At 37.6% G+C, this 17796-nt stretch overlaps 1 protein-coding gene across 1 annotated transcript; it reads right to left on the bottom strand.

The window, feature by feature from the left end:
* Positions 1–898: 898 nt before the first annotated feature.
* On the bottom strand, positions 899–16722 carry LOC117332322. Its single transcript, XM_033891208.1, has 12 exons — positions 16504–16722; positions 14987–15032; positions 8384–9377; positions 7079–7296; positions 6662–6713; positions 5493–5623; positions 5098–5177; positions 3862–3953; positions 3374–3479; positions 2857–2964; positions 2413–2615; positions 899–2050 (listed from the first exon to the last, which is right to left on the bottom strand). Exons 3-12 carry the CDS (start codon positions 9371–9373, stop codon positions 1751–1753), a joined length of 2280 nt encoding a protein of 759 aa, XP_033747099.1. The 5' UTR covers positions 9374–9377; positions 14987–15032; positions 16504–16722; the 3' UTR covers positions 899–1750.
* Between the last annotated feature and the right edge of the window lie 1074 nt (positions 16723–17796).

The following is a 17796-nucleotide window of genomic DNA, read 5'->3' as shown; positions in this document are numbered from 1 at the left end:
CTTGCAAACAACTTTAACCCCCTTAGCTAACAGACTTGAATTATTGTTTGTTTTCTTTTAGGACCATACTTTGATGATGGTAATTGATACAGAGTCTGGTCAGATGCAAAATCACACATGTTTTTCATTTACTATGTGTATCGTTGATCAGTGATAGCAAGATGAAATCCGATATTTTCTTTTAGAAAACTATCAAAATTAGCACATCTGTTGGTCGTTACAAAGTGGTCAGTCATGGTGTTTACAATGACTGTACAGTCCATGACAGAGACAATATACAAAATCTAGAATGATCGTGATAAGATTTACTGCAGTCTCCGGGATCCTAACATGAACATCTTCCGTTCTCATGATTTCATGTATACACTTGCACACTTGGAATATTTTTATATCTAATTGGTCCAACATAAGGTATCCCACAGAACATTTCATGGTGATTTTTACAACTGATGTGTTCCCTCAGAGTGGATCAAGCTTTCTAATTTAAAAAAAATCCCAACTGATAAATGAATAACTTGCTTGTCTTAATCTTTAGCTACATGTAATTATAATATACCCTTTTCAAATGCTGTTATGCAATATGCATAAAGCTGTAAAACTTTTTGTGTTGCATAAAAAAAATCGAAAAAAAATTTCATATCATGAGAATCTGAATGTATACTTATTGCATTTTTTACCTTATACAACTTTTTGTGGTTTGCATATACAATATGATTAATATCCAAAATAAATATAAATATTCTTTATCACTTTCAAAATTAGTTAATTGCTTAAAAATTGAGTAAAAATGTTGATATTCATGCCGCGCACAAATCTCCCTTATTTTAGGCAAAACTCCCTTAAAATAATCATCAATCTCCCTTATTGGTCTCCCAAAAATATGGCATGTATGCATACAATACAGTAATTTTCATGATTGTCTTTCTTTAAGTAGCATATTACTGTTCATGATGATCAGTAAGCCTTATAAATTACTAATAAAATCACAATTTATAAATCACTATTTGCTTCTATGTTAATTTGGATTGTTAGTGTTGTTGAGGTTACTGTTCATGATGATCAGTAAGCCTTATAAATTACTAATAAAATCACAATTTATAAATCACTATTGGCTTCTATGTTAATTTGGATTGTTAGTGTTGTTGAGGTTACTGTTCATGATGATCAGTAAGCCTTATAAATTACTAATAAAATCACAATTTATGAATCACTATTTGCTTCTATGTTAATTTGGATTGTTAGTGTTGTTGAGGTTACTGTTCATGATGATCAGTAAGCCTTATAAATTACTAATAAAATCACAATTTATGAATCACTATTGGCTTCTATGTTAATTTGGATTGTTAGTGTTGTTGAGGTTACTGTTCATGATAATCAGTAAGCCTTATAAATTACTAATAAAATCACAATTTATAAATCACTATTGGCTTCTATGTTAATTTGGATTGTTAGTGTTGTTGAGGTTACTGTTCATGATGATCAGTAAGCCTTATAAATTACTAATAAAATCACAATTTATGAATCACTATTGGCTTCTATGTTAATTTGGATTGTTAGTGTTGTTGAGGTTACTGTTCATGATGATCAGTAAGCCTTATAAATTACTAATAAAATCACAATTTATGAATCACTATTTGCTTCTATGTTAATTTGGATTGTTAGTGTTGTTGAGGTTACTGTTCATGATGATCAGTAAGCCTTATAAATTACTAATAAAATCACAATTTATAAATCACTATTGGCTTCTATGTTAATTTGGATTGTCAGTTTTGAGGTCTGACATGTCTGGTCCTGTATCAGATGAACCTTGTGTATCAACGTTACTTCCATCAGTCCCTGGATCAGGTAAGGAATGTACATTATCCTGAGTGGTTCCTTTATCACGGGAAGGCTGTATACTGTAGATATTGTGGTAGGCTTTCTTGTTGTAGGACAGGACCGGTGTGGCTACTATTGCCACAGAGCTGCCGCGGGCAACATGTTCCCTATAACACTGTACGACAAACTTATTGGTGTCCGTCAGTGAGGGATGATTGGCATACGCATCTATCTGTAACAGTTAGTTGATAATCAGTAAGGATAAGGTCGTTTAACATCTGAGGTCGTTAATAATAATAGTTATTGCTATAAAACCTCCGAGGACTTCTGGTTTACAAGCCGTGCATCCACTGACTGAGCAAAGAAAAAGTTTAAAGTTCTCTTTAACTTAATCGGTTGATTGTAAGGAATAGTTTTCAGCAAGCAGTCCATGGTTTGTTCCCTAGCGGAATCATAAATAATAGCCTGTGTTACATACACATTTAATTTGCAATAAACTGAATCTGTCTCGGTAAATAATTTACAGCAGCTTTACCTATATATTTATTCTACAGAAATGTTATTACTGGTATACATTTGTTAAAGATGACTTACATCCATCCACTTGCATTCTGCTATTTCCTGTGGACAGGGCTTGATGGATCCACCTACTGCCTTCATCAGGCAGATGTAGTACCAGTCAGAACAGCCATAACGAAAGTTATGTTGGTGTCGGAATGTTAACACAGATACAAACTCCGCCTTCACTCCCGTCTCCTCAAAAACCTCTCGTTGAGATGTAACTGCCAGGTCCTCACCTGGAAACAACACAACAAGGACGTTTCTTTCTTTTCAAAGGAAATGGTAGGATGTTTGTATCAACAGAAACTGTTCTGAGCAATATGTCCTTGTGAAACAAAGGGGGTGAAACAAAAATCAGCAAGAAAACGTCTGTCTTTAAGCCAAGTTACAGATACATTGCCCTACAATAGAGTTGTTGTGTGGGTCGTGATATTTGTAACTGTTGATTTACTGAAGGTCAAGGTCACAAGTTCATACCTTCATCAGCTAGTCCCCCAGGTAGTTTCCAGTGTTTCTGACTGATGTTGAACCTCTCCTGTATCACGAGTACCTGGTTGTTGTCATTGATGACAAAGCCTGCTACACCTTCAAACCAACACAAGTAACTTGAGGGACACTGCATGTCCATTTTATAAATAAATCTCCTTGTCTGATTAACTATTTATAAGAGGGATCAGGGAAAATATATTTTAGTAAGTTTCTCTAACTTTTGTGTACAATTGTAGTAAATATGGGTCAAATAAAATTTGTCTATAGATATTTTGATTTAATATTCTAAACAAAACAGTAGGTAATAAGAAAGCTATGCACAAAGCGATGCTCCATACCGTTTGGTCGAAATCTCTTCGTCTATATTAAAGGAGTAGACTTTCAAAGATTAATTCCCATTTTGCCCATTCCCCAGCAACCAGTGAGACCATATATTATGCCCTTCATTTCTAAAATACATGTACATCAAACCCCCATTCATGAGCTAGAAACAAGGAATGTGTACCTAAATACTGGTTAGCAAATCCAGGCAGCCTGTTCTCTTCAGATTCAGCCAACCATTGATTCAACATGACATAACCTGGTTTGGCATGATGGAAGTCAAACCCCAGCTGTGGAGAAATAACGGGTTAACATTTAATGTTACCACATAATAAAATGGTGTGCCAATCGCTGTCAATCTCAATCTAGCATTCAAAGTTATGTTGTTGGTTTTGTTTTTTTTAATTCATATACTAGTATGAAGTATAGGAACATAGATTGTGAAATAAGTTAATTTGTCTTAAAAGTTTCAAATTCATAGTCCTTGTCCACCTTAAAACTCAGGATCTCATGATGGTCAGGTGGTAACACTTGCCTTTCACCTGCCTGACCACATTGGTTTCCTCCCACAATAAGACCCCTCGTGTACCTCTATCCAGGCCAACAAGAGTGAAAGTCGATATAACTTGTTTCACAATTGTTATATTTAGATAAGTTTACCTGAGAACTTACCTGTATACACACAGAGACAAACGAGGACTGCTTCTTGTGTACCTTCACCCACAGAGCTCTGATGCCAGATTTTTTCCAATTTTCAATGGCATCTAAAATATGATGTCGGGAAATGTAACTCAACATTGGGAAAGTAAATGTAATATACAAAGTTAGTCAATTTAATTCAGTATCTTGAGCTCAGTGCCCGATGGTTGAGCTTTATCATGCTATACGTGGTGTACAGCCATTGTGTGTTATCCATCTAATGCAACATGTTTTCTTTAAGCAACTTCTTCTTAAAAACAAGTAGGCAAAGAATCATATTTGGCTTGTAGGATCCTAGGATGGAGCCCAATAAAGATTGTAAAAAGAAATGACCCCTCATATATAAGGTCACAACCAAACAACTTCTGAACAGACTTATCTTGACATATACTCAAGGTCACAGGGGTCTTTTAGAAAATAAACAACAGGCCCAATCACTCATCTGACTACAGCAATTTTGTAAGTTGATTTAGGTCATTTCTGCAACTATGCCGATAACCACTTTATTCAAATATCAGAGTAGGCTAGTTTTATTCATGTCATTAAATTTTCAAGTTCTTCATTCCAGCATACAATTGGCTTAATATTAGGTCTCTTTGCTATCGACAAATCATTGTTTCAAGATTTAAACCTATTTGACCCCTGTGACCTTTATTGTAGGTCAAGATTATTTATTTGAACAAACTTGGTAGCACTTTACCCCAGCATGCTACAGGCCCAATATCAAGTCCCTGGGCATCTTGGTAATTTAGAAGAAATTATTTAAAGATTTTAGCCTATTTGACCCATGTGACCTTGAACGAAGGTCAATGCCATTCATTTGACAAACATGGTAGCCCTTCACCCCAGGATGCTACAGGCCCAATATCAAGTCCCTAGGCGTCTTGATTTCAGCCTATTTGACCCCTGTGACCTTAAATGAGGGTCACAGTCATTCATTTGAACAAACGTGGTAACCCTTCATCCCAGCATGACACATGGCCATATCAGGTCTCAAGGCCTCTTGGATATTGAGAAGAAGTTGTTTAAAGGAAAAAGTTGATGCTGGTCAGGCAGGTGAGCTAAAAACTCAAAAGACTCTGTCTGATTATTTGTCTAACAAATTAAAGTTCCAGGTCAAGAGAGTGTTAAAACACACAAAACTACTTTAAAGGGAATACTAGGTGAGCAAAGCAGGCCCATGGGGCCTCGCGTATATTCAGTTATTACCTTTAAGATGTTGATGTGTATCTTCAGGTACTGAATCTGTCCATTCCTGTTTATCCGTGTCTATGGTAAGGCCATTGTACCTAGAAAATCATCGACATTAGTTCAGATTATATTATATTGTTATTAGAAGTCTGAATACTCTATATACATGTACACAATACACCTGGACAGTGCTATGCAGTAAATTTTATGTTCTGGAGGAGGTCAGTTGACTGCTATCAATTGGAGACAACTGATACAAGTCAGGAGGACTTGTTGGATTAAATATCCTATAAAAAAAAAATTGATTTCACCAGATGAAAACTTCTGAGAGAGAAAGTGGAAAGAAATTATTTTGAAATTTTGACTCATCATAAAAAATCGCAATTTATCACTAACTTTGTACTCCTACTCACATATCCTTTGTGACCTTGAATCCCTCGCTGTTCTGCATTGTTGTTATTGGTTTGTCTCCACATTCATTTACCTCACAAGTACAACTACCAGTATGCAAGTCTTTGATCCCTCTGTCCACCAGTGTCAAGGGCTAGGCCAATCGTTTAAGCCCAATAGCACCAGTGTCTGTGGCTAGGTCAATCAGAGAAGTCCAAAATCACAAGTCTCGGAGGCTAAAGTGTTGGGGCCATTGATGCTATCCAAGCACTAGACTTGCATGTTTCAGCTGCAGATGAAGTTCCAGATTAAAGTGTTGAGGCATCCGACAATTCCAAAATACACCCCAAAAAAACTGGGCTGTCCTTGATGTTGAGGTATTTCACTGTGTCACCACTCAGTCTGTAAATACATCACAGCTCCAGTATTTTCCACATATCACAAGGAAATTGATATTGAATTTGTCACTAATCTAACAATCGGAAGAGATTCCTCACCAGTAGCTACTCGGTTTACCCGACTTCAGGATTTGCTACTCTTCTTTTTATTTTCAATTTACTAATTACATACAATGATGACCTATATACCTGTACCATGATTTATTGACACCATGATCCAAGTATCTAGGTGGACTTATTCCGTCCCTACCTTTTATCCTATATATTGGGCTAGTGCTGTTCGAATCGGTCTTAATTCACTCAATGCTCAATCCTTGTTTTTAGTTAAAGAATTCTTTTTGTTGCTATTTCCCTGAAAATACTGAAGAACTCCAATTTGCATGTAGATTCGCCTGGAACCCTATGTATTTTGCATCTTAATTATGACTAATCAGAAGAACAGGATAACCTCCCACACAGACAGGTGGCCATTTTGGATTTTGTTAGTTGGAAAAGTACCTAGTTCTCCAATCTGATGTGTTGGTTCTCTTTACATTGTTTTATGTTGTGAATATGGAATTTTGGGACTGGTCAGAGGAATATAATGATTGGCAGATGGTAATTTTTGGATTCTGATAGTTATTTCAACTCTGTTCCCTTAGTCTTTCCCTTAGTCTCTAGTTTTGGAGTTCAACATAGCCTACAGGTGGTCATCTTTGATCTTTTGAATAATTTGTTAGTTTTAAGAGATTGTGTTATAGACTTCTCAGAAATAACAATTGTAATTACTGGTTTCACACTGATCATAAGGATACCCATCTTATCCCCATATCAAACCAGGTGTTCTTGAAGTTGTTGGGTTCTGTGCTGCAATGTGATTTTTTTACAATACAGGTACATAGTTAAAAGTGGACAGGGAGGGAAAGAGAAAGAATAATTGGGAAAAGGCAATTTGTCATAGAGCTATTGTAATAGGATGGTGGGTGAACTATCTTGAATGTCATCTTAAATTCACATGTAAGTCCTTTATGAAACAAAATGTCAGAAGGTCCTGATCAGTGTATGTACTCTCAAGAATATAGCATTTCTCAATAATACTGAAAATAAAAAACTGAAATCTGGTAGAGGAATCTTTTAATAATTTCAATGATAATTTTAACAATTAATGTGTATTGAATTGTAGATTAATTTCATAATCTGACAAACATTAAATTTGACAGTACTAGTGAAGTCAATCCTCATTGTCCATTTTCTCAAGACCTTTCTTAAAGGCTTTCATTTTTTCCCGAACAAGCTCTGCCTTTTTCTTCATTTTCTGTTTAGCTCTACTTTTTTCTGCCTTCTTCTGTTCGTTAAAGCTGTTTTCTTTATTGAAATGAAAATCCAGTTTTTCTATCATTTTCTCTCGTGCTTTCTTCCTGTTTACTTCAAGAGACCTTGATACATGCATCTACAATATAAAACAAGACCATCATGAATACATAGATCCTGTTCAAATGAAGGCTTCTCCTGTATATAAAGATCCTGATCAGGCAGCTATGAAGCACCATCTCATGAATTTATTTTCTCTCTGTAGCATGTAGTATCAAAAAGGTCAAATAGTATTTTTTTTTCATATTTGGGTTTTTTTCCCCCCTACCTGTATAATTTCGTTTTGTGGAGTATACATGTATGATTACAGAACCATTCTTTATTACAACAGAACTTGATGCTTGTTTTATAAATAACATAATATAACAGGAATCTTTTTTAAATCCTCTACAATATCAATCAAATTTAAGTTACCGGGTAAACATGATTTAGGTCACACATAAAAGTTATCTGAATAGCTATTTTGATGTTGACCTAGATACTAGTGAATTCACATAAATACATTGGCTATACTGACCTTGGCATGTTGACCTTAGATACCTGTGGGGTCACAAACTCCAATGATTACAGGTAAACTAGTATAATGACTTTGCCAAAGATGATTTTTGGATAATGTATTACAATGGCACTTCTGATCTTGACAAGTATTTTAGCTAGTTCTGTGATGTGGTATACTTTGTACCTATCTTGACCTATACTGACCTTGACCTTGACCTTTGTGTTAGTCCTGTGATGTGGTTACTACCTACATGTACCTTGACTTATACTGACCTTGACATGTGTTAGTCCTGTGATGTGGTTACTACCTACCTTGACCTATACTGACCTTGACATTGACCTGTGTGTTAGTCCTGTGATGTGGTTACTACCTACATGTACCTTGACTTTCACTGACCTTGACCTTGACATGTCTTAGTCCTGTGATGTGGTAACTACCTACCTCAACCTTTACTGTCCTTGACCAGTGTTAGTCCTTTGATGTGGTTACTAGCTACCTTGACCTTTACTGACCTTGACCTGTGTGTTAGTCCTTTGATGTGGTTACTAGCTACCTTGACCTTTACTGACCTTGACCTGTGTGTTAGTCCTTTGGTGTGGTTACTACCTACCTTGACCTATACTGACCTTGACCTATGTGTTAGTCCAGTGACATGGTTACTACCTACCTTGACCTGGATGCCTGTTGGTTTGTGCAGTAGTAACACACAGTTATTGGTCTTTGCCACGGCCTGACCCCCTGCACCACCTCCTCGCATAAAACTCTCCACTAAATCATCCTCTGGTAGTTCTGGAAATTCATAAGTCTTCTTGGAGATCCATCGGTGTTTCAAACCACTAACTATCAATGGACTGGATGCCAAGATTTGTGGTTGTCTCATCTGACAAGAATGTCTGTGTATGGCTAGTGATGAGAACAAGTTAACAGTAGGTGTGGTGATAAGATGATGTACAGACAGTAGCCTGTTATCCTTGTTGTCAGAATACAAGAAATATCTGTTACTGTGTTGGCTGATACTGTAATGTTTTACCTGATGTGACCACATGGAATAATTCACTTTAGGATGATATCCAACACAATGTGAAGAGATATTGCAGGAAGAAAATTGATTGTGTTTTTTCAGAAGCTGTCTATGCAAAAGTGCACTCTGACATGAATGGCCAGACATTGTATGAAGTGATAAAGGATCCATCCAGCCAGAAATTTCTGATAATGTCTCTGACCTTATGAAACACTGAAAATCTCCAGCCGCTGTATAATCGAGAAAGTTGACATTTTGTTTATTATGAATCCTTTCCACAGACTTTGTACTACTTGAAGAACAGTCACATTTTTTAAATATTGGCTCTGATACATAAAAAGATACACACTTTTGGGATAAAAAATGTTTCACCAATTTGCACAAATTTGTTAAATCATCAATTCCAACAGAGGACAGAAGGAAGACATTATCTGGTGTAGAACTGTTTGACACTGTCCCAGTTTCTGATGTAGCATCCTCTAGGTGTTTAGGTTGATGGCCTTTTGACATGCATACATTTAGCTGTGATTGTCCCCTCACCTGCAGACCAGCCAGATCGCGAGCTTTAAATAACACATCTTCACTCTGTTTCCAAATCCTTTTCAAACAAGTGGGTCTCCTTATCAGCTGAGTCATGTCTCTGTTATAATTAATAACAGGCAAAGAGTCATGCCAAATGTCCGTACACATAAATTATCTTATTTAAAACAATGGTTTCTTTAGAGGCATCTCACATTTGAAATTCAACTCTTAACTTCCTGCCAATGTGTTCACATTGTGAACCTCAGAAAAGAAAGAAATAATATGTGTGTGTGTGTGAGTGTGTGAGTGTGTGAGTGTGTGCATGTGAATGGGGGGGGGGGGGGGGGGGGGGGGGGGGAGAGGGGGCAGGGAAGGCTAGAAAGAATCTATATTTTATACAATAGACTGAAGCAGACAGTTTGTAATCAGCACCGTTAGTTAGATTGGATCTGTATAATTCTGGTACAATCTCTGATCTCTCATGTAGCAAGTTAGCATGTCACACTAGTGTGACTAGCTGCCACCCCTGAAGTAAATATAGAAAAAAAAATTAGCCCCTACACCTACTATAATAATATATGATATAGGTGTAGAGGGCTTAAATGTTTTTAAAACTACTAACTAGATACAGACACCTGTGATACTATTATAAACAAGAGGCCCAGGGGCCTTAACGGTCATCTGACTCTAAATTAAAAACCTTATATAATTGTAGTATGTACTCTCTGTAGCAAGTATATAGTGGCGCCGTTTGCCATGGTGGCCATCTTGGATTTCTGACCGACCCAATAAATAACAACACTTGGTAAGGACCATCTCAGGATCATTTCTGGTTACAGTTACAGCTGAATTCCATTGGGGGAATTTGAGAAGAAGTTTAAAATAGGCATTGTTCAGGAAAACCATGATTGCACAATCATGTTACAAATGGCCACCATGGCTGCCAAGTCAATGATTTTACAAGGCAGAAAAATATTAACACTTTGTTGGCACTCCTTCCTTAAAATCCTCACCAATTTCCAACTCAATGGCACCAGTGGAACTGGAGAAGAAGTTTAAAATGTTTTTTCAAGATGGTTGCCATGGTGGCCATCTTGGATTTCTGGCCGACCCGATAAATAACAACACTTGGTAAGGGCCATCTCAGGATAATTTCTGGTAACTTAGGGCTGAATCCCACTGATGGAATTTGAGAAGAAGTTTGAAATAGGTGTTGTTCAGGAAAACCATGATTGCGCAATCATGTTAAAAAATGGCCCCCATTGCTGCCATTTCAAAGTTTTTACGAGGCCAAAAAAATAACACTATGTTGGCTCGCCTTCCTTGACATCCTCACCTATTTCCAGCTCAATGGCACCAATGGAACTGGAGAAGAAGTTTAAAATGTGTTTTTCAAGATGGCGGCCACGGCGGCCATCTTGTATTTCAGACCAACCCAAAAATAACAACACTTGGTCGGCATCATATCAGGATCATTTCAGCCAAGTTTCAGCCCAATAGCACTGGTGGAACTGGAGAAGAAGTTTAAAATGTGTTTTTCAAGATGGCGGCTATGGCGGCCATCTTGGATTTCAGACCAACCCAAAAAATAACAACACTTGGTCGGGATCATATCAGGATCATTTCAGGCAAGTTTCAGCTTAATAGCACTGGTGGAACTTGAGAAGAAGTTTAAAATGTGTTTTTCAAGATGGCGGCCACGGCGGCCATCTTGGATTTCGGACTGACCCGAAAAATAACAACACTTGGTCGGGATCATATCAGGATCATTTCAGGCAAGTTTCAGCTTAATAGCACTGGTGGAACTGGAGAAGAATTTAAAATGTGTTTTTCAAGATGGCGGCTATGGCGGCCATCTTGGATTTCGGACCGACCCGAAAAATAACAACACTTGGTCAGGATCATATCAGGATCATTTCAGGCAAGTTTCAGCTTAATAGCACTGGTGGAACTGGAGAAGAAGTTTTAAATGTGTTTTTCAAGATGGCGGCTATGGCGGCCATCTTGGATTTCGGACCGACCCGAAAAATAACAACACTTTGTCAGGATCATATCAGAATCATTTCAGGCAAGTTTCAGCTTAATAGCACTGGTGGAACTGGAGAAGAAGTTTAAAATGTGTTTTTCAAGATGGCGGCTATGGCGGCCATCTTGGATTTTGGACCGACCCAAAAAATAACAACACTTGGTCGGGATCATATCAGGATCATTTCAGGCAAGTTTCAGCTTAATAGCACTGGTGGAACTGGAGAAGAAGTTTTAAATGTGTTTTTCAAGATGGCGGCTATGGCGGCCATCTTGGATTTCGGACTGACCCGAAAAATAACAACACTTGGTCAGGATCATATCAGGATCATTTCAGGCAAGTTTCAGTTTAATAGCACTGGTGGAACTGGAGAAGAAGTTTAAAATGTGTTTTTCAAGATGGCGGCCACGGCGGCCATCTTGGATTTCGGTCCGACCCGAAAAATAACAACACTTGGTCGGCATCATATCAGGATCATTTCAGGCAAATTTCAGCCCAATAGCACTGGTGGAACTTGAGAAGAAGTTTAAAATGTGTTTTTCAAGATGGCGGCTATGGCGGCCATCTTGGATTTTGGACCGACCCGAAAAATAACAACACTTGGTCAGGACCATCTCAGGATCATTTCAGGTAAATTTCAGCTCAATAGCACTGGTGGAACATGAGAAGAAGTTTAAAATGTGTTTTCAAAATGGCGGCTATGGCGGCCATCTTGGATTTCGGACCGAACCGAAAAATAACAACACTTGGTCAGGGCCATGTCAGTATCATTTCAGGCAAGTTTCAGTTTAATAGCACTTGTGGAACTGGAGAAGAAGTTAAAAATGTGTTTTTCAAGATGGCGGCTATGGCGGTCATCTTGGACTTCGGACCGACCCGAAAAATAACAACACTTGGTCGGGATCATATCAGAATCATTACAGGCAAGTTTCAGCTCAATAGCATTGGTGGAACTTGAAAGAAGTTTAAAATGTGTTTTTCAAGATGGCGGCTATGGCGGCCAACTTGGATTTCGGACCGACCCGAAAAATAACAACACTTGGTCGGCATCATATCAGGATCATTTCAGGCAAATTTCAGCCCAATAGCACTGGTGGAACTTGAGAAGAAGTTTAAAATGTGTTTTTCAAGATGGCGGCTATGGCGGCCATCTTGGATTTCGGACCTACCCGAAAAATAACAACACTTGGTAAGGACCATCTCAGGATCATTTCAGGCAAGTTTCAGCTTAATAGCACTGGTGGATCATGAGAAGAAGTTTAAAATGTGTTTTCAAAATGGCGGCTATGGCAGCCATCTTGGATTTCGGACCTACCCGAAAAATAACAACACTTGGTCAGGACCATCTCAGGATCATTTCAGGCAAGTTTCAGCTCAATCCCACTGGTGGAACTTGAGAAGAAGTTTGAAATGTGAAAAGTTTACGCACGGCGCACGGCGCACGGCGGACGGCGGACGGCGCACGACGACGGACGAAGCATGATGACTATAGGTCATCTTGACCCTTCGGGTCAGATGACCTAACTAGAAAGTTGCCCAAGACACAATATTGCAATAGGACAGGAAAAATGCAGGATCAAACCAGGGAATTCATGAACTTCAGGTTGAAGCCCTAATTATTTGAGCTACCCAGTCACCGGCATTCAACCCAGTCCAGTTCCACTACACTACTCCAGCATTCATCCCTGAAAACACACACAAGTACATTGTACCTATAAACCAGCTTTGTGTGTATACACATGTATTTAGTTTGGTGTCAAAGGTAATAGGATAGAAAGATTTCAATGATTAGACTGGGGCTGAAACCCGAATGTCCCAACTCTAGCCAGAAGCTCTCACCATTTGAGCTAACTCAGGCTGCTAGTATTCAGCTTAGCCCAGTTCCACTAAAGTATTACAGCTACAAAACAGTTAAGAAAGACCACCCCATTATAAGGCCATCTGATACCTGTCCCATAGCTATATAGGTGGTCTCATAAGAGAGGGTCACCACTATAGTAACACTCATTTTAATGGTAATTATGTAGGATGTTATATAAGAAGAGGCCCAGATAACCTACATTGCTCACCTGGACATTTTTGTAATCATGGAAAAATTACCTCATTAAGTTGAACAAGGGCCCGTTGGAGGGCCACAACATACGCCCGCCGCAATATTTGACACTTGGAAGGGGGTAGTTTCACAGGTTGTAATGCTTTAAAATGAAGTATCATTGTTGGAAAGTTGGAAGGAGATATTGATACACATAATGGTGTGTAGTCGAAACCAAAGGGCAACTTTAAATGATGAGATGTATACATATATGTTTCAAATATGGGAAACCTTGGTTTAGACACAACACAAAAATTAGTTCACATGTTTATATACAGAATATATACAAAAAAACTTCTTTGCAAAGAATCAGCCTCCTAATACCATTATTAAGTGAATGGTGAGCCATTACAAAATCATCAAAGGGGAATAACTCTGCAAATACGGGGATAAGGGGCATGATTTTGGTATGCGACACTCCGGCTCATCAAGATGTATATTTGTGTCAAGTATGGAGAGCCTCATGCTGCCTGGGTCCAGCAGTAATGGAGTTATGGTCCGGACAAGTAAAATCATCAAAGGGGAATAACTCCGCAAATACTGGGGTAAGGGGCATGATTTTGGTATATGACACTCCAGCTCATCAAGATGTATATTTGTTTCAAGTATGGAGAGCCTGGGTTGAGTAGTATTGGAGTTATGGTCAGGAAAAGTAAAATCATCAAAGGGAAATAACTCCACAAATACGGGGGTAAGGGGCATGATTTTGGTATGCGACACTCCGGCTTATCAATATGTATATTTTTTTGTCAAGTATGGAGAGCCTTGGTCGAGTAGTACTGGAGTTATGGTCCGGACAAGTAAAATCATCAAAGGGGAATAACTCCGCAAATACGGGGGTAAGGGGCATGATTTTGGTATGCGACACTCCGGCTCATCAAGATGTATATTTGTGTCAAGTATGGAGAGCCTTGGTCGAGTAGTACTGGAGTTATGGTCCGGACAAGTGAAATCATCAAAGGGGAATAACTCCACAAATAAGGGGGTAAGGGGCATGATTTTGGTATGCGACACTCCGGCTCATCAAGATGTATATTTGTGTCAAGTATGGAGAGCCTGGGTCGAGTAGTACTGGAGATATGGTCCGGACATCATATGTGCCCGAAGTAAAATCATCAAAGGGGAATAACTCCACAAATAAGGGGGTAAGGGGCATGATTTTGGTATGCGACACTCCGGCTTATCAATATGTATATTTTTTTGTCAAGTATGGAGAGCCTTGGTTGAGTAGTACTGGAGTTATGGTCCGGACAAGTAAAATCATCAAAGGGGAATAACTCCGCAAATACGGGGGTAAGGGGCATGATTTTGGTATGCGACACTCCGGCTCATCAAGATGTATATTTGTGTCAAGTATGGAGAGCCTTGGTCGAGTAGTATTGGAGTTATGGTCCGGACACCATATGTGCCCGTAACATTAGATCTCCTTTGCAAAATAATGTTCCAGATCAAACTTGCTCAAGAAACATTCAGACATTCCACACTTGTAGCACTTTAAGGAAACATTGACTGATGTATAATGGACGATGGACACTGCGCCATTGCATAAGCTTACTTCCTTTGGACAAGATTAGCTAAAAGCCTACCCAAATAGATTTCATATACTTACATAGAGGCCTGTCTGACATGTACTGTACGTTGTATCAGTTTTTAGTCTGCAATCAAAATGAAGAAATATTCTACAATTAAAAAATGTTTCGAACACTTTAAATTTGAAATTAAAAGGTTTTTCCTTTAAGTTAATACTAAGTAGAAGTTCAGCATGCCATTTTTTTAAAGATACATAATAATTCTTAACTACAGTATAAGTAAAAATTATAAAAAGGGGCATAACTCCTTTGAAAATCATCAAAAGCAAAAATAGTCCACAGGGGAACAAGGTTTTATAAATACGTGTACTGGTAAGAACCAACAAGAGATATTACTTCTGAAATATTGAAGTTAACCTTATGATGAAAACTGAAAAAGCCCTTCTAATGAATTATTCTTACAGAGTCAGATGTTGACAGAGACGGATGCAATTAATAAACACAAAGTATGAAACGTCACGCTCTACAGGTTGGAATGAGTGTGAATGTGAATATATTATACTATCATCTTCAACATTGCTGCTGTATATGTACATACTTAGTCATTTGTCTCATGAAAGTGACAGTGAAATAACCGAAAATGTCGAGCTCAAATCATTCAGTTGTGAATTTTTTTTTTTTTTTTTTTTAGCTTCAGATTCAGATTCTTTTATTTCCTTGTAATACAAGACACATTGGAGAGTAGACATATACATATACAATAATACAGTTGTGAATTATACCAAAGTCTATATATTCACATGTATTTAACAGTCACATATATACATGCATGTATGTAATAGAATTGTCATGATAAACTGTATCTTAATTTCAATGCTCAACCAATCAAATTATTCTATCTAGCGAAGCAGTATATTTCAGCTATAGTTATTTATAGTATAAGAGTATTTACCAGAGTAACATATGTGTACTTCCCCTCCAGGAAAGATTCCAGGGGTTTGATGCTTGAGAAAGTTATAACTCGAAATACAAAAATTAATTCTCAAGCCCCAAGTTGGGTAAAAATGCATAAGTTCTATAGCTGTTAAAGGTTCTTGATTTGTTGGGTTTGTGTTAAGGTTAATCCGACCAGCTCCTTTAACCTCTTCTCAATATGTAGGCCTATACTTTAATTATATTTTACAATTTTTTGTTAATTTTGTTAATTAGTTATTATACTAGCTTGTGAGTGCCTCATATGGGAGCGAGCAAGCTTAAGAGTCTTAACAAAAGTACCCATAGAAACTTATGTGGTCATGAAGGTGACCCTGCATCTTGCCTTATTAGTAGCCTTTAAATAAATTTGTGAATTTTAACCAGTATGCCACTTAATTAAAACATAAAAAATGTTAGAAAGTGTGGTTATGTAATTTAGTGGATGGCACTCCTCCCTCAGCAGACGAGTGTGACTTGTCGTCAAGTTTGTCATATTTGTGTGAACATATCATAATGTATTGTAGGCCTATTGCATGTTAACACAAATAAATTATATTTCTTTTCTGCTTTTAACGACTTTAACTTCAAGTCTCGAGATTAAATTAAAGTAGACAATGCCTACCATCCCTTCGTCCATACTCTTCAAACGTTTTTGTGACACGGATTCATCTGGCTAAATTAGACGCGAGCACACAGTATTACGTTAATTTTCTTAACGCTTTTAATTTGTTTTGAAATGATTCTTGCTGGAATAGATAAAACGATCACGTATACAGTATAATTGAATGATGGTGTGGCTAAGCTGGTTATTATAATTATATTAGAATAGTGTTGTCGATAAACGTCGACTGAAGGGTCTACACTATACTCGCGTGTTACACCACATGACCCCGCGGAGGCAGACGCATGTTTTGACTTGAGACAGGAAGAGAGAGAAGCTGAAAAGTTCCTTTGCTCCGATAACATGTTGTGTGTATGCATGGAATCTTTCCCCGAGCAGTAAGTATCAGATGCACAGGTTTACTTTGAAACTAAAGTGACTTACCAGTTTTACCTCTAGAAGCGTCAATTATAGGATGAGTAGGTCGTATATGCTGTTGTTTGTTTTGACCCAAAATGTAAACACAAACTATATGCAAAGTCGATGAGTAAACTGACAGCAGTACTCGTTGATAATCTCATAATCTCAGTAGCCTCATCGCGCTTCCTGTGATTTTATTTTTCAATTTTGTATAAACCCCTGATGTTAAAGAAAATCTCAAACATGCTCTTCATATTGACAGGATTTGAAACTAACCAATCTCCTAGGCCTGATCATGATACAATCATATGGCTTGAAATTCCCAAAGGGGAGGTTCAAATTCAGACCAGTTTTTGACAAACTAATTTAATATCTTAAGACTGAATACTTTAAGCTGCTTCAAAGCTTAAGGGATAACTGTATTTTTAAAATTGTAAAAATTAAAGGCATGATTTTACTGATGATTCATATATCTTAATTAATTTTTTTTTAAATCAATAGTTAAAAGTGCAAATGTTAAAGTGCAAACTGTTCCCTCGGCTTCTTGAGGTGTAAAATATAACTTGAATATATCTTCCACTAAGGTGAAGGGAAAAGTATATAAAGCATCCAGAGCCAAAATTAGAAATACACCAGTGTATTGTTTCAGTCAACATTAAAAGAAAGATGTACATGTAAAGAAGAATGTAATCTTGGCCAGATTTAGAAGGTCCAATGGCTATATGCTGTGCTGTCCAATTTGCAACAATTCACCACAGGAATATGTCCAGTGTGAGTGGTATATGCTGGGCCATTAACAGTATCTTACTATATATATAGCCTAGAAGACCAGCATTGAAATTGTGTTTCTCATGATCATTTCACCATAATATAAAGATATATCTATAGTAAATT

The sequence above is a fragment of the Pecten maximus genome, chromosome 8, assembly GCF_902652985.1.
Source record: "Pecten maximus chromosome 8, xPecMax1.1, whole genome shotgun sequence".
NCBI classification, from domain to species: domain Eukaryota; kingdom Metazoa; phylum Mollusca; class Bivalvia; order Pectinida; family Pectinidae; genus Pecten; species Pecten maximus.
Note: the sequence above shows the minus strand (reverse complement) of the source record. Positions and strands in the feature narration are given on the sequence as shown.